The sequence below is a fragment of the Pipra filicauda genome, unplaced genomic scaffold, assembly GCF_003945595.2.
Source record: "Pipra filicauda isolate LSUMZ 115617 unplaced genomic scaffold, ASM394559v2 scaffold37_size4185640_pilon, whole genome shotgun sequence".
Classification (NCBI taxonomy): domain Eukaryota; kingdom Metazoa; phylum Chordata; class Aves; order Passeriformes; family Pipridae; genus Pipra; species Pipra filicauda.
Window position 1 is genome coordinate 401018 of NW_024104509.1, and position 23274 is coordinate 424291.

Here is a 23274-nt window from a genome sequence, read left to right on the forward strand (position 1 = left end):
TGGTGGACTGGTCTCTGACACATGCCACTGCAGCCTATCTGCCAGGCTGGAGGTGAGCTGGACTCTGTCCAGTCTAGAGAGCAGCTACAATAACAAACCGTCCGGTGTTATTTCAAATTCACTACAGAAGTAGTGCTTTATCACAAGAGATGGTAGAGACGTGACAAAGCAGATGCAAGGATCTTTTATTTGTATAATTATGAACTTTACCTGAATGTTACAGCTGTCAAACTGCAATATGACATTAATTCATATTTCGGGGCAAGTTAAATAGATCTGTCCTTCAGTGGTCCCTGAGGGGAAAATTGTCCAATACAAATCTTGGTAAACTGTTTTCCCTGAAAAAATTAATTTTGGGGCATAGCATTTCTTCCAAACAGAGGCTTCAATTCAACACAACTGTACTTTCACACTCACTTCCTAGCTCCGCTTGTACACAAAGCAGAGCTTTTCCTTGATGAAACACTATCAAAGCTTAAATTCGCATTTCTTGCTTACTGGTTTTGTACAACTGCGATGTCCTTTTATTATAAAACTCTATTAAATGCATGCATTTGTCTCCAGAAAACTGCATGTCATTTGCATATTATTCAGTTAATACTGCAAAAAATGAGACTTTAGTAAACAAAAATATGGAGACATCCATATTTTATGCAGTAAGATGATTCTCTGCTTTACAGAGGAAAAAACCACTTGTGTACAGTAATAAACATCATGCTTTTCTGTTTTCAATCACTGAAATTCCAGCCTTTAGGAAAGAAAATGAAAAATTAGAAACACTATCAGCCACGGCAGAAAGACTCTGTCTTTCTTAATTAGAGCTGCCATGGAACTACCATGGATGCAATTGCTCTTCAGAGTAGATGCAAGCAAAGAAGCACATGGCAGACCTATCTGTCCCCTGAAAAAGTTATTGCACTTCATAAGTATTAACTCACAAGGGACAGCAGATAGCATGGGGCTAGATACCCTTGAGCCTTGCAGAGGTACTTCTACCATGGCTTTAGAAAACATGCATTGCTAAAGTATATCTCCAGGGACAAAAATAATTTCCTAATTTTGCTGTTTCAAATGTATTCTCAACAAAAGGAACCAGATGGCAGGCTAAATATAGATTGGCACTTAACATCTACCTGCCACTGATCAGTCTATAAAGTTACATAAACTGATAGAAAGTCAACTTCAGCATTAGCTAGACCATGAATCAATGTAAAGCAGATTTCTAACCTTATTCTAAACTAAATATTACATGAATTTTTGCATTATTGAAATTACATTATCAAAACGGAACTAAAAATGTTTTGGACAGTTTAAAAGCCTAGTAAGGGATTTCAATTCCATTTCTACTTTTATAAGTCAAGTTCTCACACCATGACCTCATGAAATTCAACTAACTTTAACATGGTTAAGAAAGCCAAAATATTATTTGAATATTTCATAGGCTATTATGGTCCTCTCCTACCTCTGGCCATGCCTATCCACTACGGATCTAAAAGAAAAACAGCAAAAAAAGGCCTTTATTTTTTGGGAAGACAAGACAGCCAGTTCATGACTCTGGGGGGCAGTGCCACTCATGCAGACGCTAATGTCACTAATGTTGTTCCAAGCTCCCTGCCAGCCAGCTGCTTGCAACAGAGCAGTCAGTCTGACCTTTGGCCAGGAGGAGGAATGGCTCAATAGCATGAGAAACTGCCTTATCTAATGGATTAAGTACAGGACCCAAGCCAAATGCCAGCTTTGAGAAGGATTTGCTCTGTTGGCCTTAGCCAAGTCAGTTAACCTTTCTTAGTTTTCCATCTTTAAAATGGAAATTATAATTCCACTCTATCTGTGCTGCTGCAAACATGTTGCAACAGACTGATATAATGAATGCCTGAGGTGTCTTACCAAGCAAGGTAGTGTAGTGCCATAACCAAGTTAAACTCATCTCCACAGAGTATTTACAGAAAAAGAAAATTTAATAATCACAAGATATCCTTTCAGTGTAAATTTAATTGTAAATGCTATGGTTAACAAAAAATATCTTTTAATAAAATATCTTTTTAAAATATCTTTTAAATCCTACTTTTGCCATTACTATCCTAGAAATGGTACTTGAAAAAACACTAGTTTTGCAGTATGTGATAATGGACCGAAGTCTTCAGGTAACCTATATTATAGGACTTGGTGAGACTTTATCTACCATAGATAGATAAAAGTCCTGCTCATCTACTAGATTTTCATACTTAGTGGAGATAGTTCAAGTATATATTGAAATATGTTTGCCTCTAATTGACAGAGCAAATTACTTTTGGAACCGTACTTCCAAAGGGCCACTGAAAATTTATTTCTTCAATTTTACATGCATGGGCTTTCATACCTTTGTGAATTTAATGTTTGTGTACTCTGATATTTCCTAGCATCGGAAGAACAATTTCAAAGATGTGCTGTTAAGACAGTTTAGTAGAACAGATTTTAGAAAAATCATTTACATTTTGCACAATTAGCCATCTTGGTGTCTTCATCATACTTTCAAGTACTGTAATAAAAATTTTACATGGAATTTTCTTAGAAGAGAGGTTGAATTCCAGACATAAAACTGAAAAAAAAAAAGAATAAAACAAAAATCTGACTAATTTTCTATGCTTAGTTTCTACTTTTCAGAGGAGGAAAAGCCTGAAAATTTCAACTGCAGACCTAAATATCACAGTAAAGTCCATCTGATATACCAGGTTCTGAAATTACAGTACACAGAAAAAATGCAAACAATTGATTATTAATGAGGTCAGAAATACAAATAAATTCACTTCTAATGAAGACTGGAGACACAGTAATCAAAGTGTTAAAAATTCATTTCATGCACATCTCATTTGCCTCTTAGCTGATATTTACCACATAATTCTGTGAGAAAGTGGAGGCCTAAGATGCTCCCGATAAATGTCTCAATTAATTGTACAGAGGTAGCCCTCTTTGAGCTGAAGCAGAGCTGTGAGCTCTTTATTAAAAGCACTATTCGGTAGCCTGTAACCTTGTTCCTTGACTCCTCTCTAGTTTCCAATTTAAACAAGTCCCCATGCAGCCCACTCTAAAGGGCTTTGTCTCCCTGTCATTGTTATGAGAGCCGAGGCATCCTGGAAGTGTGAAATCAGACCTCATGAGCTGAACGGTTCCCCAGGGAACGCCAGACCATGCAGAAGGTCAAAGTCATGGGCTGGACCATCTGAAAGCGTCTGATCGGTGGTCTGTGACACAGCAAGAGGGATGGGGGTAGGGGGAGAGGGGAGCCAGGGGCTAGAATTGAACACATCTTAATTAAAGCCCAAAGGCAGCAAAATAAACTGTTTTCTAGGCAGGCCATCTTATGGAGCTTGGGTTTTGCTCTGCTAATCTGAGTTGCTATTATTCCTTTAAAACACAGCACTTTTGCTGGAATCAGTCAAACCTGTGGCAGATCTTTTCTCATACTGCTTGCTTCTCATAAGGCAGAGATTTTGAATTTTGTTTTGTGACACAAGGAAAAGGACGGATGCACCTGCCCCAGTAAAGGAGATGCAGGCAGTGCCTTGCAAAGCCAGCAGCCTTTGACCACCTATACCCAGCTACGCTGTGAAAGGAATACATGTATCTATTTCCTAAACCTAAACTATGTTACGGTAAAGAGCTTTCTGAAATTTGTAGGCCTTAGGTGAAAACCATAATGTCAGAAGCCAACTATCATGATGAGTCCATTATACTTTAGGTTTTACTGCATCATTTCTTCATGTCATTGTAGGCACAGTTCCTACCCTGCCAGGACTCCACAAGCTGCCAAATCCTTGAGAAGGTCTGCCACAGAAAACACAAGTCAGCAAAGATGTAGGGAAACAGAAAAATATAACTTCTCATAGTTGAGGATTTAGGGAGAAAACAGTCATGCATTGAATAGCTAAACACAATGGAAGATTCAACTGAAAATTTCTTCTCAGAGCAAGAGGAAAAAAGTAAAGTCCATGCTCAACATCTTTCCATTCATTAGATTAGAGTTCCAAATAATCACACTAAAAAATATGTAATTTTGAGGATGGTGCATTTGCTGTGACTATAATTTCCAACAGAACGTAATTTTGCACTGGTGGAATCCAACTGGTGGAAAATTGTATTTTGACCATGGAAAGACACTGTTTTCCTCTGAGAAAACATCCTCACAGACCCAGAAATTCCCCCAAAGGCCCCAGTCCTGAAAGATGCCCTTTTTTTCAGCTGTTCCCAAAATCAAGGTGAGCTTTCAAGTACCAGTGGGGAATCTCTCAACCCCTCAGTGGTCCTTCCTTTAAAGCCTAGACCTCTTTGTGAGTGGGTCGAGTGAGAAGTCTGACTGACTTTATTTTATACTGGGATATTTTTAATACCCAGGTATAGCATGCTCCAGCAGTGCCCCATTTCAAAACTGGTAATGGCCACTTGCTCCCCTGGCCACAATTCAACTGACATTTCCACTTACTCTGGCTCCCTATTCAATGCATGTGTATGTGAGGAGGCTTCTAAGTTTAGACCTGAACCACCACCCTTAATCACTCTCCTTCTAAAAAAAAAATCTATACTAACTTTAAAGATTTGAAGTGTCCAACACCAGACTATTGAAATTGGAGAAAAAAACTGCCCTGGCTATCAACAGTTTATTAGGGGCTTAACTGAAGTGACCTACTGTAGCAGCATTCAGCTGAAAAAGGCTATGAGCTTTCTGACAAAAGGAGAAGAATTGAGGGTTTCATTAAAAAGTAATTTGTGTTTTTTACTCATTCATTCAACAGGAGTCTCAATTACTCTTTATTCACACAGAGTTAATACAGTATTACAATGCTGCTCGATGAATGTACAGTAACAAAAGAAAAATTTCATGTTTTGAAAGGGAAAAAAAAATCCTTGCAACATTGATGACTACTTAAAAGACTACAGAAATCTTTTTCTGTCTGTGCTTATGCTTAATGATGGAATACTAAGGATTTTAAGAATCTACTCAGCTCAAACTAATAAAATTTGATTTATTACTTCACATGAAAAGATTCCTGGAAGTGAAATGGAATGCATTCAGCAGGAAGGAAGCAGAGCAAACCACACAGATACTATACAGTTGTTCTAGCTACTTTTCAGTAGCTAGACAAAAGATTAACTCTGAAAACACAACACAGTAAATAAAGCAAACTAGTCCTTAGTTTTTACTCAAAGAAGCAGTCCTTAGTGGTGTGAGTAACACCACTGATGGCAGCACTCTCCTTACTGACTAGTAAGTATTGCTTAGATGAGTAAGGGTGGTGGGTCAAGTTTTTACAAAATTTCTGCAAACATGATTTACTGACAATCACCAAATAGCTACTTTGAGTTATTTCTCAATATTACTACTGAAAGTTTAATTTTAAATGAATGATTTGTACATACCAACAAGTTACTAAAAATTGCTATAAATTATTACAGTAGATAATAAACCTCCTTTGCCCTCTTTTCAAAATGCCAGGTACTTTTGTCCAAAATATATAATGATTTCTGTCACATCTGAAATGTGCAGCCATCTTAGTATCTGCTGTATAAATGCTTTTTCTTACTAAAAACCAGAATATTTTGTTATTATAAGACACGGGAAGATATCGAGTGTTCTTCCCCTTCTTTCTGATTGTCATCCTAAATGCAACGTCTGAAAACTTTTGGTAGCTCTGTACATCTTTAATTGAATCAAAGGTATTTCCAAAACAATTGTTCAACCAGCACAAATAACATGTTCATTTGAAAAAGTCGAAGACTGAACGAGATGAGGGACTGAATTATCCCATTTGCCCCTGAATAACTTAATCTCTCTCTCTGTTCAGATTACATTGGATTATAAGGTCAAAGCATAGTGAGGAATCTTTAGCAGCATTCCTCCAACCTCCCCAAAACCAGAATCTGTTATTTTGTGTGCCATAAACTGGATCAGTTTCAGCAATAAAATATTTCCACTGTTACCTTGTCTGAAATCCTGATAGTCATGCTAATTATCAAAAAATTATTGAAAGTGAATAAGTTGTTATGTAACTACATCTGCTCCCATAACAGAACATTTATGTCCTAACAGCAATTAAACCAGGTAAGTCTAGCTTCCTTTTATCTTCTTCTTTTTTTTTTTTTAAAGCAGAGATGGTTGTTTTCTGATACAGATGCAGAAAATTTTGCTCCATTCAACTTGTGCAGCACGAAGGTGATTGTACTGAGAAGAGCTAACTTTGACATTTCTGGAGAAATATGGCCAGTATGGCTGAAATACTTTCCCTTTATTGTGAAAAGTTAAATGTCTTATTAACTATTCAACTTACATCACATAAAACAGAGAATTAAAAAAAAATTGTTTTCCTTCTTGAAAAGATAAGCAGTAGCTACAGTAAACTGCATGTACTTGAAATGTCTGAAACCTACAGCAGGCTTGCTAAACATCTGAAAGACATCAACTGGTTCTTTCGGCAACAACTTTAAAGCAGTATCTAAGTCAAGCACCTTTCATTTGCCTTGTCCCTTGGAATTCAGCTTTAATGTTGATAATTTTGTATAGTTTCATCTACTAAGAAAAAGAAGGGTTTTCTATGTAATTTTTACAAGGTCTCTGATGGAGAAAAAAATGTGTATTTTGCCCTTATGAGAAATAACCTATTTAGGGCTATGCTACCATTAGAATGACTTGTTGCCTTGCTTACAAAAGTTCTGTTTGCTTGTGTTTAAATTTTTTCATTAATGAGCAAATAGTGAAATGCACAAACAGAATATAATGTTTATAAGAGCTTCTGTTTTAAGCATTTTTTTCCCATTTCTAAGAAGACCTAGTTTTACTATGGTATTTACTGTCACAGAAACTAAATGAATCCTTGCCTGTGACATCAGCTGCCATCAATGCCTCTGCCCTGATGACCTTCACCTGAAGAAATCCCACATCGCTGATGTTATGGAACATCATCATTGGACTCTAAAAAATAATAAAAAGAAAAATAATTCTGGATTGCAAAAAAGACAAACCAAAAGCAAGATTAATAGTCTCCTCCCTAGCCCAGACACGAGTTACTATGTAAATATGTCCATGTATTCAGACTTTTAAATATTATTCTCTGAAGAAGTACAGTTGTCAGCATTTCTTTCTGTACTTTGCAACTTTAACTTATTAATGAAAATTACAAAGGAAAAATTAGAATATTAATTATTATATCTAACATTAATTCTAGTGAATCAATCCCTTAATAGTATATGAACAACTGTACTTCAAAATTTGAAATGAGAGCAGTGAATTAACAAAATTAACACAAACAATAAAAATATTCTTCTCCCTGAATTATTTTGCAAAATCTATGTTCACATTTTCTTTTTGATGGTTCCAATAATATCCTAACAGTGACCTAGGGCCAATATAGTTGTTTTGTAGTTGACTATTATAGACAAGCTTGCATATAACATATATGCCTATATACGCTTGCAAGTAACATGAGCAAAAGCAATCAAAAGACAATAACAACAACTTAATAATTTTCATAATAATCACATGCAAAAAGGATAAAAAAATAATTGAAGTAAGTTTCAAATTAAATGGCAGAAAGTTTTTACCACAAATTATAATATTTCTTTAGTACAAATTTCTTCAACATCTATGTATATTAAAAAGAAAAAGAAAAAACTTAAGAGCAGAATAACATTTGCATTTATTCATCTAACACAGATTTAGAAAGCTGATTGAAAAGTATGTTCTGCTGCTGCTTTTTTTCCAAGTAACAAAAACTAACAAACTGCAAGCATTGCACTAATTAGGTGTGACAAGCTATAATTCTCAAACTAATTCTGAATATAATTTAAAATTTGAAGAATTTTGGATGTTAGAACACTGAATGCAACTTTGAATAATGTAATCCATTAATAACTAACCTAGCTTTACAATTCAGTTTGATAACCTAAGAGAGGATCCCAAAGTATAGGATTAAATAGTAAAATTATGGATTGCAAATGTATTTAAAACCATATACAAACGTCGCTTAATTTTTGTTTGTTTTGCAAGTCTTGTTTATAAATACTAGCACATATATTTCATTCAAAATCTGGACTAACGCATCTAATGCCTGTCATCTTTCCTAAAATTTTAATGTAGTGAAACATTTCCACTGCCCGTGACAGTGTCCAAGTTTCCATAAAAAGCAAACACCAGGTAAAACACTATCTCAACAATTCTTTAATTTATCACTAGGCAAAATTAACTGTTTGGAAAACCAGAATAAATAACATCACTAGGTCTAAAAACCACACATGCTCTTAAATGAAATAATAAATGCCAGCTTGCAAAAAACCCCAGTATGCTTATCCATAGACAAACTATCCATTAAGATGTTAGACATCTAATAAGCATCCCTGTCTATTACTAAGAGAATTTTAAGAGTTAATTCACAATGATAATAATCTTAGAAGCGACAACTGACCATTTACTGTTTACAGTGAAGATCTGATCTTGCTATATTGAACTGAGAAATCCACTTTACTGTAGTAGCCCATGTTACATACATACAAATACATGTATGCAAGTTATCATGGGATAACAGTTAATAAATTTTTACCTATTTTAAGAAGTAAATCATCATAAATACGACTTCAAAATACTGATGGTCAACTTTAATCACACTTTAGTCAACTCAAACCCTTGCTTATGTGCTTACAAGCTGAGGGTGGCAGAGATGGTGTTACAGATAGCACTGTTATAATTCAAAGCATCTTGGCACTGTCCCTCCTTTATAACAGTAATGATCAGGTTTGGTTTCTGAAGCTTCTTATCAGAACTGGTACCACAGAGATAATGCTGCTCTAATACTGTGATGAAAGTGAAAGAATTTATAAAAATATTTCCACATTCTACCCAAGTTTCTCAATGACCAAACAAACACCAAGCTGGAGAAATAAAACAAAGCAAAAATCAAACACAAAGCAAGACAAGTGACTGCCCCCACTTCCTATGATGCCAAACAGTCCCCTTTTCCCAAATCCTGGTAAGCTCACTCCTCAGAAAGGCACCAGTGCTGTATTTCGCTTTGCCACCGTCGTTAGAATCCCACAGAATAATTATTTTTGAACTTTTAGTTCCAGCAAGTCAGTTGCCTTAGATTCATTCACACATCATAACTCTGCTGAAAATATGATGCCACAGCAGAGGCTCCGGGAGAAGCCTATTACTTTAATACATTACTTTAAATACATAACTTTAAGTAATGATTTATCAGACGATATTCTGTCTTCTTATTTATGATTATTGTTGAAGATATCAAAACCCACATGGTTTCTGAAGCCTCAGATTTCCATAGCAGAGGAATCTGTGATTTGCTGGGAATCTTTTCAGCCCTCAATAGATGGGAAAAGATTGAAATGCTCTGGAGATGAGTCCTCTTTATTTTTTTAATGAAAGGCTGTATAATATATTTTCTGTATGGCTGCAGCAGCTGTCAGGGAGAGCATCTCAGTTCAGCTCTATTATGGGAGAAGCAATACTCCATCCTATGGCATCAAGATACACTAAGGGGCCAGTACTGATTGACAGCTTGTCACCATGACGTCTTATTCCATCTCTGTTATGGAGAAAATTAATGTCACACCACCAGCCTTATGACTCGCTGTCATCTTAGAACTGCTCACCTTTTATCAATGCTCTAAATAACATTTCAAGCCCATCGTCTCACAGTGGACAATCCGGTCAAGGGACATTAAATCAGACGACTGTGAAATGTCATAATAAAAATGGAATGCTAACAACTTCTCTAAACTAGCTCCTCTGGTTTTTAAACTGTGACAAGGGGGACCCTGGGTTCAGCACACCAGTTCTGAAAAGGTCATACAATCTCTCTTGGTCTGTACCCATTAATGCGTCCCCCTCTTCACCCCAAAAGGAATTAATCTTTTCAGGCAATTGTGGTAAAATAATGGTTCAAACAATAATGCCTGTTTAATTTGTAAGGCTCTGATGTTCAGCTACAAATGGTTAAATGACAGTAATAGAGTAATTTTTTAAGGCTATTTGATCTGATGGCAAGGTCAGCTCATTAACTGTTTTTGGCTGCAGAAAGGGTGCAAAATACATTAATGGAAGCTAGATTTTTTTTAAGAGGACAAAAAATAAAACCAAAAATACAGCCATTCAGTGGGGAACTGTAGGTCTTGCTAATTGCACATGTTGCCCTTGTATTCATTCTGAAGTGGAGATATGAATACCAAAGACAAACTGAACATCAGTGAAAATAAACTACTTGAATTGTGTTAACCCTGGTAATTTCTTTCTTCTGCTGGTCATTTTAATAAAAACAGTAGAATTTATCCAAAAGGTATGTAGAAGCCACAATTTTCAGAAACACATAATGAGAAATTCACACCTTTGCAATATGAATACTGTCCTAAAATATCAACGTTTTCAAACGCATACAGTAATGTAAGAAAAGACACATATCGATGCATATGCAAGAAACAGGAATAAAGCAGATCAATATTATTACACATAATTATGCTTTACACTGGGGACAAAAAAATGAGAATTTAAGAAAACTGATTAGTAGTACACAGTCGTAACATGTTTCTGTACTGCTACTGAAATAATCAAAACCATCAGTATCACTTGTCTGCCATATCACCACACAGAATAATCCACAGAAATAGGGTATTGTTGCTCTTGGTAGCAAGAACTATGTCACCTCAAAAACATCCATCAGAAATTTGTTCTACTTATAGACATCTATTCTGACAACCACAGACTGTCTTGGTGGATTCCAAAATGTGCAATAACTCTCTTAATTGTAATTATTTTTCAAAGATGGTGGACAATACCTTAGCTTTCAGTTCACTTAGGAATATTATATTTAGCCTCTCTAAGTCACCTCTATTAAACCGCGTTTATGATAACACTATTGGTGTATGAGTTGTACAAGCATTAGCAGACAGCTGATTCAGTGGAGATAGCCAGAATAAATTTGCTGAAGCCCACATCCTGCTAATCTGTTTGAAGAATATTGTACAGCATTAGTACTAGCACTTCATGTTATCTGCACAGCCTGATAAGGTACATCTTTATTAAATTCAGTTATTGAAAGGATGTCAGTCATGGAATAGGAATATTTTAAAATCTTGGAAATAAATTAAGCAGCTCTTTGTTAGTCAGAGCTTGGTTTAATGGCTGAGTGTCTAGAGAAGCCTTTCTAAACACCTGGCAGCATTGTACAATAAAAGCTTTGTAATTGTAAGTGGAAATAGCATGTTTTTTTTCTTTCTTTCTCCATGCATAGTGAAACAGTTACTTTTAGGGATTCAGGCACTAGCAAATGCTGGAGTAAGAGCTCCCCTCTCTGTTGCTTTGATAAAATTACAGATACTGTGTAATGTGAGGATGCTGGGAAATGGAAATAATTTGCTTCAGAATATTTTGAAATGGAAATACTGTTTAAAACAATTAGTTTGATGATTTAAAATATTGCTTCAGCCTCTAATATGAAGGCCAAAAAAAAGTTTTCTTGCCTTTTAACAGATGTTCAAAAAAAGCTGTAAACTACTGGCAACTCAAACTATTTGGCATAAAAAATCACTAGGAAGTGTACATTCGCTGAGTGACCCCTTAGGTACTTTGGGCCTAGTAAAAATTACATGCAAGGCAGTAAAATTAACTTCCTTATATGACATCTTATGTCATAAATAGTTGAATTACCATGTAAAAAATACTTTACTGTATGAAGAGCATTTGTAGCCCTCTTGATGTTACCTGTACCAGCCGTAACTATTTCTGTATTAGTAACTGATTTAAATTATTGCCATTGGCAAGGTGTTCTTAGAATATAAAAGATATATTCAGATTTTTACCGTCATGATAGTTATTTTTTATATAGGCAAACATTTTGCAAACAAAGGGTGAAAGAGAACTTCATACATATCTCTTCAGTATCTCCTCTCGCTCCTTCTGGTCTTCCAGGGAGTTAACGGAGAGGTCAGATATGGTGACTGCAGCTGAGGCTGTGAGAGTGACCAGCAACACCAGGTATCCCTCTCCCTCCTCTAGTGGCATCTCCAGCTTGTGGGTTTGTTCTTTACTCAGGGTCGACAGGTCAACCTGGCATCTAGAAACACACATTCTGCATCAGCATGTGGTTTTCCTTACATCAAACAAGAGCACATTGGCTTACCTGCATTCAATGGACAAAAAAACCCGAGTAAGAAGAAATTCCCTCCTAGCTTCTGGAAAAAATTCTAAATTTATCTTCAGCTTTAATCCATGTTGCTTTTTTGACCTTTTTTTTTCCCTAAGGCTACACAACCTGTTTTGAAGTGAACAATAAATATTAAAAAGAATGTACAGACACTAGAGATAAGATTAGCTAACAGGTCTTACTCAAACACAAAGAGAATTTCAAAAAATTCATCTTCAGATGCAAATTTTACTTATAATTAAGTCTCTGGTATAAAGACAAAACATAAGTTTTGATGTGAACATTTTTGATACTGTTCATCTAATGACAGTAAAAATCTTTTCTTAAAAAAAAAAGAAAATCTGTGTGGATTTAACTGTGATGGCATTAAGATGACTGAGCATAGAAAAATTCAACTTGAGCACTACCTGAAAAGCTCAGCTCTCTTGCAGTAAGCTGTGTGTGGCTCAGGGTCAAAGCTTCATGCAGGCAGCCAGGATAAAATCTGATGCCACAACCCCGTATATAATAAGATGTCTCACTTTGTAATGAGCAGGGACTGCTTATAACTGCGCAGAGTGGCTGAAGTCAATCCGCCCTGCTTGATCCCTTTCTGAATAACTCTGGCTGTACCATACACTGAACTAATGAAGAATGACTCTATACATTCCAGACAGCAGAAATAGCTTCGCAACGTCTTTAGAAATACAAGGCAAAGCATGGAAAGAAAAACAGTATCACTGCTATCAAAGAGTTGACCATGACCTTTTAAATAAAACAGTAATACCTTAGGGTAAGTAATTAGTGCACAGCTTAGAAGTTTTAATATTTTAATTTGTATAATGCACAAGTTTCAACTTTCCTAGACTGCCACTCTGTGTATAGAAATTCAGTGTCCATGTCAACGTAATGCCAGCTTGCATTGCACAGAAATTTCTGTGAAAAAGCACTATTTGGAATACTTACAGCATCCCAAGATGAGTTTTGCCAAAACTCATTATTCTAAAAACAGTAACAATACTGAAATAAAATAAATGCGTATATTCTATATTTACTTTAGCCACTGAATATTCTCCTTTCAACTGTGATTATTTAATGTGACAAGCTGGCATGTGACATGTACTATTTGCCTCTAACTCACTAAACTAAACATCTAGCAAACTCTTTTAATAAAATGTCAATTGATTTTGAAGAAAAAATAATGTGGTCACCACAGGGTCAATAAACTGAGAAAAAGGTGGCAGACCTGAATAAATAGCCATTTAAGGACAAGAAACAGTCAATTATGAGAATAAATGCAGCCTCATAAAATGAGCATTGTGCTATCATAAGCAGATTAGATTTGCTACAGGAAAACTGTCTTTTATTATTTTAAAAACATTTACTGTCTGTTGTGCAGCTGTCTAAACTACTGCAAAGTTCATATGGTAATAAGGTTGAATTATCTTACAATGAAAAAATTTCTAACTCACGTAGCATTCTGAGCTTAATGTTTACCTTCTATTTTGAACCCTTCAGATGATAAGGAGTGAGAAATTAAATTAACAACAGTAAGGAAAAGAAAAGCTATTGCTGTCAATGCAGGCTGATGGTCAATACAAGTTTTGCATATGTACATAGACTGCCCAATTTTTGTTTATGATGCAGGGAGAAATATAAAGCCCTCCTTAAGATAAAAAATATTATAATCAAGCATTCAAAGCTCGAGGAGGTTAAAATACTCCTGGTCGTAAATATTCTTTGATAATTTATTTCAAAACAGATATCCCTCAAAAGTAGGGCTCAGCAACAATATTGAGACTCCAACCAATAATCATTTAAAGAACCAGTCTAAACTCAAAGTCAGTAAAAGAATCAGAAAGTCATTATGATACTAGTAATGCAGAAATAATCCAGTCCTCATTCAAAAATAGGCAACAATAACTAACCCCTCTGGAGAAAAACCCACCTACATTCACCAGAAAAATGCAATGAGTGTTAAATTTCAGGGTTTACATCAGAGCTACAGATACAATTTCTCTAATTCCTGAAGTTACAAGACTTTTGCAACATTATCATGTTATTTTTTATTTAGGCTAAAAGAAGCAACTGACAATTCAATTTTATCTATGCTCCTTTCCTACAGCTATGAAATACTCCTAACAGCAGAACAAATTACCTGAGAAGTATGTCTCTATCGACTGCTTGATAAATCTCCATGAACAGTCCATCACCAGCCTGTTATTTCCTAAAATCATACAAACAGTAGGAAATGCTCTGGAAACTTTTTTCCAGTGCAAGCCTTAATCATTTTAAACGGAAAATATCCTCTGAAGAGTTCTCAGATAATTTGATAAAAATCTAGAGTTATTCCATTAAGGAGTGTCACCACTGCACTTTATAGAAGTCCAGGTTAAGAATGTCCCTGTGCGTACACAGTCAGGTGAAAGCATATTTCTCACTCTCTGCCAGGTCCTCTCAACCTTGGCCTTACAGGGCATGAAGCTCGCATGTGTCTAATTCAAAGGTGCCAAGGCTCAAGGAGCATCCAGCGTAACGTGAGTGCATCTACAACACATGCATTTCAGACAAATGATAAGACTTCACAATTTACAGACACTATAAGAGAAATTGCAATTTTTTTCCCATTAGTAGTTGAATTTTTCATGATAAAAAATCAACTTTGTTTGCTCTTATGCCAAATTTTCCTAAAATATAAAATAAAAAATAAAATCTACTTTTTCCTCACCAGATCTTTGTATGGGACCAAAAAAGCGAAGGCATTACCTAAACACTAACCCTGTCCTAGAATAACTTTGACAGACACCAATAGGAAAACCACAAAACTCCTTTTTCTACTGCATTTCCTTAGAGGGACTGAAGTTAATAAAATACTTCTAAAGATAAGTATCTGTTTGGAAAATATCAATTTTCCAAATGTAAATAACTTTGGAAAGTTCAAGTCGACAATGCTCCTTTACATTTTACTGACAGTATATACAAGTATTCCAATCTTTAAAGCTTTAGCAATGCTGACTTATATCAGTTAAGATGTTCTCTTAAAAGACATTTGTCACCCACAACTGTTTCCATGGAGAACAAAGATGCTTTGAGGATGAAGGTGAACTTGAATGTTACCAGAAAGTGGTGCAGAATGAGTGAGAAATTTTTGTCTCGTTTTCTCAAATTGAGGACCATGAAAAATTACAGCCACTTTGAGAAGGCCATAAGTTTCATATGACCAGCAGCTGTCACACTGAGAGCACGAGACAGTAGTAACTTCAGACAATCCAGTTTCTTAACGAATTATTACTTACATGATGCTGCTGAAAGAAAAGAGTTCACCACCTGTAAGGAGGTCAGCCTGAAGAATTACAGCAAAAAATTTGCCATTAACTCCATAGACAGATTTCCAAGCATGGTTATAAATCAAATCAGAGAGAGAACTGTAGTTTTTAGGGTAGTTTGAATATTTCTGCATCTTCCATGCTGTATGATCCCTTGGCAGCACTGCAAGTGTTGGACTGGGGCACTGGAACCACCACTGTGGCTGGCTGACCCCTCAGAAAGAGGCATTAGGAGCATGCTCCCCCCCATCAGTTCTGCATGTGAACATTCCCTGGCACCATGTATATTTGGATTTTCAGGCCTTGAGAGATCAGAGGGGAGAAAAACCATGCAAATGCATCAAGGTTGTGTGCCAAAGTTATTACAGATACAGATACAAATTGCTCAGAAACAGGGTACAGCTCCCATGGCGGAAAATTTGAAGGTTCAAGGGGAATCTACCACTTGTCTGAAACTGTGTTCAGTGTGTTAATCGTCTAAACTTTCAGAAATATATTTCAGATTTATTTTTAATTTGAATATATCTGGCCTTTGGTTCTTTTTATGCCTTTCTTTACCCAGTTGAAAAAGCCTTTAGTGTTTCATGTTTTCTTCTAGTGAAGGTACTCATACGCTATAATCATATATCTTCTTCATCTTCCTTTTGATATGCTAAACATCTTCTGCTCCCTATACATTTCCTAGGAACATATCTCCTGCAGCCCTCAAATGACTTTTTGTAACTTTTCTGATCCAGTGAAATTCTCCTGCATCCTTTTTAAAGTGTGGAAGGCAGAACTATATGTAGTATTTTATTATCAGCATGTCTAACAGGTAAAAATCACCTCCCCTCTCTAGTTCTAACAGAACCTGGAATGTAAGACTGCGTTGGCACCCTGGTGAAATATCCTTGCTAATGAATGAATTACAAAGGTAGCAACATGACATAGAAGGCCTCTTAAAAGCCAGGTGGCCAGGCAAGTGAGAGACAGCAGATAGTGAGATCATTTTCTCACATGACAAAATAAAGCATAAAAGAGGAACTGGCACAATCCTAAGTGTTAGGGACAGAAAAGCACCACTTGGCTACAAACCAGGCAACTTAATTACCATCATGACTTGTTCAGGAACACAGCCTTTTAACTCCACTGTGATCCAGGTCTGTGCTGCTCCAAAGGATGCCAAGGAGAGGAAACTGTATGATTCCACAATTAGAACTGAGCTGGACACACATCAGAAGCAGCGAGGCATGAACTGCTACAATTAGTGAGACTCCACATCCTTTATGAGCAGAGTAAAATGTTCCAATAAAACCAAGGAACAAAAGGAGAGGGAAAATTCTGCGAAGCACTGACAGAAAATGACACATCTCAGAAATACTCAGTGTTGACTGCAGTAATGTGAACTTCTTGGAAGAATCAGAGTGTGACATTTTTAACTGTAAAGATAATGAAAATGAAATAAAATAATGGACTTCACACGATGCTTGTGAGAGGTGTTCAATAGAGATGATAGACTGAAAACCAGGAAAGCTCCCAAAGGAATTGGAGAGTGTAACTCAGCTAAATAGGACATTGACTGAGGACAAGAATGGTGGTGAGCAGGGGAAGCTGGAGTGGACCCCAGGGAAGCTGGGACGACAGACCTCAGCAAGACATGGAGAACAATGCTCTCATTTGCCAGGTAGCAACACCTGGAATGTAGGAAAGAGCCCTGCAGTTTTGGGTAAGTAAGTCATGTCTACAGAAATACACAAAACACAGGACAATCTCACCAGTCACCAAGCAATTCCTGAATACAGAATAAGTGTTTACTGCTTACTAAAAGAAATACAGTCTGTGCCACAAAAATTTCAACTTTGAAATGATAGATTAGCTTCTTTGTAAGCACAGCTCTTCATTATAAAACTACAGATTTACTTTTGAAATTGCACAGGCAGAAAAAAGTACTTAAAAATGGTTTATGATGTGATATTTCCTAGGTTGTCCCTGTGGCACAGCCATACTCTACAGACTGACAGTGCTGTCACCAATGCAATTTCTTTGCAACAAAATTAACACTTTCATCTGCTAAACAAGCCTATTTTTTTGATTAACATTATGTCTCCCTATATGGTTCTTCCCTCACTAGTTGGTCCAAGAACTTTTGTAGGAGGCTTTTCACAGCTGCAATCTGTGCCCTTCAGAAATCCTCACAAAACCCTATCTGCACCCTTCACCACTTTCTACACACTGTCATGCTCTTCATGTCTAAGCACCCATTCCTTCTCTCTTCCTCCTATTTTGCCACTCTTCAAGTAGTACATTTCCATATGCAGGAAGACATAGGTTCAGAAGCAGGATCCATAAACAGTCCAGCCTGTATGCAACATTCTGTATTTCAGAATACGTTGGGGAATTCTATCAGTTTCGCAATAGAATGTGACAATAACAAATGTCAGTAAGAGTTTTAAATAATAAAGTATCCAGTAAAAGAAAGTTTCTGAAGATTTGTGAACGAAAACTGAAATTTTTTTGGCCTTCTAACAGAACAGAAATGCCTCTGCATTAGTAAAGATGTGCAGAGATAGGACTAGTTAAGGTGTGGAATACCTGAAGGCCAGATTTGGAGATGCAGTATTTACACCTAGCTCCTTTTAACAACAATCAGAAAGGGAGATGGCTCAGCACATCCTAGGATTTTTCAAGGGCAGGCCTGGCAGTAGCATTTTTAGATTTTAATGCTTCAGGCAAAATCTTTATTTTACATCGAGAAATGCATCTGCAATAATTTAACTTTAGTCATCATGTATAATCAACAAACAATTATACAGACAGGCTGTTGGTTGTGTGCTTGTCTATGTTTGCACAGAATTGCTGTGTAATTCACATGCACACAGAGTTCAAATCTCAAATTACAACAGCGTATTGACCACTATGTTTACATTTTTAATACAATACATCCTTTCAATGTTACTTCGACGTGCAGAAATTTTCAAACTACCATGTGAAAAACATTTCTGAAAGGCTGGCATAATAAAGCTCTCTCTACAATTCCAGAGGAAGTCATCTTGTCTACAGAGTTTTGCAAAATCGAGAAAACTGCCAAGATTTGGCAATTTCAAAATTACTATGGACTTTCACAAATACTGTTCAAAGCCTTTTTCTCGGGCAACAATATTTAAAAAAGAAAATTGCTGGTATTTTATCACAGTCTCCACAAGATCTCTAGAAAAAAATCTGGGAAGAAACACTTGCAGTAGCATATTTCGTGTGCCCCTCACCCAACTTTATATGCATGTTGGAGTACCCATACACAGCTTTACAGCATCACTCAGTTCTCTATGATAATGCTCAGTCTCCCATAGTGAAATTATGCAAATTTCAGTGGGGAAAAAAAACCCCAAACCATAAATATTATAATTTTATATTTTTAAAATAAAATCTCACTTTAGTTTAGAACTTTGATAGCATATCCCAGTGCTTTCAGATTAATCACAGAATTGTAGTTGCATATTGACTGTATTTATGTACAACCAAAAGCCTATAGTATTTGTACATCCACAACTCTATACCTTTGTAACTGAGGAAAGACTAAACAGACAAGACATAGCAAATTAGGTACTGACAACCTAAATACTTAATTTTCAATATTTTAACTTTTTTATTTCATAACATCCATTATACGGATGGTCACTAAATCAATCTGAATTTTCATGACAATATTTAGAGAGTTTATGGGAAATTTCAGTTTGCTACAGATAAAATTAATACATAGCCTTAATGAACATACTATACACAAGGTCTTTTTTTCTTAATTTGCACAAAATAAGAGCAAAAGTCAATGTAATTTTAAAGATGAATATGTATTTTTTCATACCAATAAATAATGTTATAAATCCTGCTGCACTGGATTGCAAATAACTTCAGCTGAATAAAACTGCATGACATGGGATCTACTTATCCTGTATGTTCACAGAAACAACTTGTTCTCTGACAGCACTCATTCTTGGCAATTTATTGCAGCTGTCAGCAGCCAATTTGTTCAGATTACTGCTACGCACAAAGGTGTAACAATCATGAGGATTTATTAACTGATTATCGTAAAGGTGACAGTCAGAATCACCTTAACACAAATGATAAGGAATTTAAATAATTACATGACAATTAAAATCACTTCACCTTCATTTTGATCTTAATATTACCTACACAACCTTACTGCAGTGTATGTTTTTAATCACAGGAGCATACTGACTTGATACAGAACATAAATTACTTGTTCATAGCAAAAAGATGTGAACATTAAATGTACTCAGATTGCACAGTATATATACACATACATATGTATTTCTACTTAACAGCTGAAACAAGTAATACTGCTTATGCAAGTCTACATGCTTATCTGAATGCTGTGTGGCTTTAGCTCCTGGTGCTTTCCATAAAAAGAACTTCTTGACCTCACGTACTTGGTCCTGAAATGCTGGTTGATTTTTAAAAAAATTATATTCACAAGAATGCCAGTATTTCACTTCTGTAACATGAAGCTCAGTTGTGATCAAGATCGGTGTTTTCTCATACAAATCAGCACATGACTGGAAATATATTTTCCTCAAGGCTTTTGAATGAGGTCTTTTCTCAGGATTTTGAAATCTCGAAATAAACACTGAATTGGTTCCAGGGTTTGGGGATTGTTTTAGAATATTCTAAGATGGAAGTTCACAAGGTGCTACAGCCTTTGAACTCCAACGGAGAACACACACAGCTGAAACTCAAATGAATTTTATAAACCCATAGTGCTCCAAGTTAAGAATGGAAATCAACCCGTTAGCATTTCATTTCAGGAACTGCCATTTTGAACGTGTGTGGGCATCAAGATGAAGACAGAGCTTTATGCTACTTATGCGACAGATGTTCTCTTCTCCTTTTCTCAACTAGGATGAAATGCCATTACTTTCACCGTCTTAACATCTTCCTCTCTCTTACAAGCTACCCCTTCCACTTCTGTCCTCCTGTTATGTCACCCCAAAACCAGAATCTCAATTCCATGTCTTCAGGCTTCTTGAACATTTTTCCTGCATCTTCTCACCCTCAGAAATATATAGCAAACCCAAGCCCTCGCAATCTGAGCACACATGCTGTTGCCACTGTGTCACAATCCCAGCTTTCACCTGGTCCTTACCATGCTCTAGCCTAACAAGTACAACAATATACAAGGTCCACAGACGTCTATGTCCCTGACTCCCTACTTCTTCTATTTCACAAAAGTGCAGCTGAAACATGGTATTATTCCAGGAGAGTTTATGGCATTCTGATTTGGAATAGAATTTGCCAGTAACTGAGCTCAGCAGAGTAAAAACACAGGTCTCCTGTACTATTTTCCATGAAGATCCTGGAATTTGGCCCTTCAACCTTCCACCTGGGAAACCTTTTCTTCTGTTTTCTCAATTTGGTTTGTTCTTTCCCTCAATGAATAGGATCTATTCAATCAAGTGTGCCTTCTCCCTAACTATTCTTTGGCCAAGCAGGACATCTTCAAGAAACAATTGTTTTCATTTGCATTTAATAGAAATATTCTTATATAATATTACAGCTGCTGCATGCACATTATTCAAGCAAGAAGATGAAAGGAATTACTCTCCATTCTTGACCAATGCTAGAATGCTACCACAAAGTCTTTTGTTTCCCTCCCACAGCCTCATTATCACTTCTTCTGGAATATGAATTAAAATATACATGTGCCTTGAGATGCATAGAGCCTTAGTCATGGAGCACAACTCAGCCATGCTTTTAAAAATTAACTTACACTTATCATAACACACACACACACAAAGAGCAAGTCGTAATGTGTGCACCAAGGTATTTCCAGTTTTTCGAAGCAGCCTTTAAAGGAGAAATTGGGAAAGAGAAGTCAGTGTTAAGTGGAGCTGTCAGGTGTTGGTGATTTTTATCCACAATGACTGAAAAAGAATATCAGGGAGGGGAAATATTAAGACCTATTTTTGTATTCAGATTGAGCTTGACAAATGACGATTTTTCATGGAAATCTTCATGGGAAGGAATTTGTTTGCAGGTTGCATTATCCAGAGATAAGGTACCAACAGAAGGTGAAATGAGAGAGTATCTGAAAGGACAAACTTAAGAGGGACTATACATACACTGACAGAGAGGTTACAAAAATCAAGAGCAGCAAGATTTCAGCAAGTACTGCTTGGATGACGGTGTTATGAAAAATCACACATGAAAGCTTCACCATCTTTTGGATAAGAAGGTAAAATAATGAAGAAAATAGGAATAATTTCCCAAGGTATATAATATGTCAACATAGGACTAAATGATTACACCAGTTCAGAAAAACAGTTATTGCTACCATATATGTTATGGAGTTTCATCATATAAAATAAAATCCTACTGTGTGTATTTTTGAAAAGTGTTTTTGTCAATATTAAAGTTTTTTGCTTGCAACAGACTCTGTACACATTTTGAGTTTGCAGAATTTATAGTAAGAAATAAACACAGAATATTATTCAGCTCACCTAATTTGATAAAGAAAGCCATTACCTTAAATGGAACACGAGGGAGGAAAAGGTCAGTAGAAACATTGCCATATTGACAACAAAAATACATGGCTTGGTCTGTGGGATTTCCATTCCTGATTTTAATCACAAAAAAAAAAGTATTCTTGCTAGTTAACAGTATCAATGCCCTAGTGAAAGCACCTACAACCAATACTCTCACAAACAACCAAAATATATAGGATTAATAATTTTTAATCCTATTATAATGACTGTATGGATATCAACGAAAGTATGATGCAAAAAACATCTGAGCTTTCCAAATAGCAGCTACTTCATAGAACATAAAAGCACAAACAGTTTTTTCCCGATTAGCTACCAGTTAATGCCACTTCCTACTCTCTGAAATGGAGTATAGCCACACAAATACATACTATTTCTTTTCCTGAATATAAATTAGGTGAATGATCTTATTTATTTGCCCCAAAAGATATGTGCAGTCTTTCAACTCTATTTTCATTTACCAAATAGATTGATACATAAATTTGGTCTTATGCATCTATTACAAGTCAAAAGAGTTATTTCTCCTCCAAACTGTATGTTGCTGTATGGAACCTCCTGCATCTTGGCAATTGCTCTAAATGGGGGATTTTTTTTTTTTTGAAAACCTCAATCTATTAATTGGTAAAAGCTGCCATCTACTGGTCAGTAAAAATTATTTTACATCATCAAAGTAAAGAATTACATCAATGCAGCAAACTGTACTGGGACACTGCAGAAAATTCTCCCCGAACTTTAAAAAAAACAAACCACACAACAAAAGCAAGACCAAATGGTCATAAGAAATAGTTTCAACAGCAAGGCTCATTTTAATGAGCCCCAGGGAACAAGAAGGCTGGAATTGCACAAACCTGCCAATAAAATCATCCTTTTTGCCAGCATCTTTGTCCCACACTGTAATATCAATAATTCCACCTCGTTCTTCATAGAGATGAAAGTCAAACTGCTCCCTCCACTGAGGATTCAAAGTTTTTGGCACAATCTGAAAGGAGATCAAAAAAGAAAGTCATATTGCATAGTGTAGGCACACACTTTCTTGAACTGTAAATTTGATCTTTAGACTCTGTTCAGGAAGTTTTTTTCTGTCTGCAGTATCAGTATCTCAAGCAGGGAGAATTAAAAAATAGTATAATTAGGAAAAGACTACTGGCCAGTTCTCTCATGCCTCTCTGACTTAACAGCAACCTCCAAAATCCTGCAACCTGTCCACCTTCAAAAGCCTCCTGAACAAACGATTTGCCCTGGGAATGGAGCCATTTC

At 36.1% G+C, this 23274-nt stretch overlaps 1 protein-coding gene across 10 annotated transcripts in view; it reads right to left on the reverse strand.

Annotated features, from left to right (window-relative positions):
• The window catches only part of MCTP1 (multiple C2 and transmembrane domain containing 1), a 179974-nt gene that overhangs the window by 106117 nt on the left and 50583 nt on the right, over window positions 1-23274 (reverse strand). For all 10 annotated transcript variants that reach the window (XM_039384826.1, XM_039384827.1, XM_027728986.2 and 7 more), the window contains 3 exons: window positions 22866-22996; window positions 11903-12089; window positions 6850-6943 (listed from right to left, as the gene is read on the reverse strand). In XM_039384826.1, coding sequence (XP_039240760.1) covers window positions 6850-6943; window positions 11903-12089; window positions 22866-22996 — 412 coding nt within the window. The remainder of the gene's footprint in view (window positions 1-6849; window positions 6944-11902; window positions 12090-22865; window positions 22997-23274) is intronic.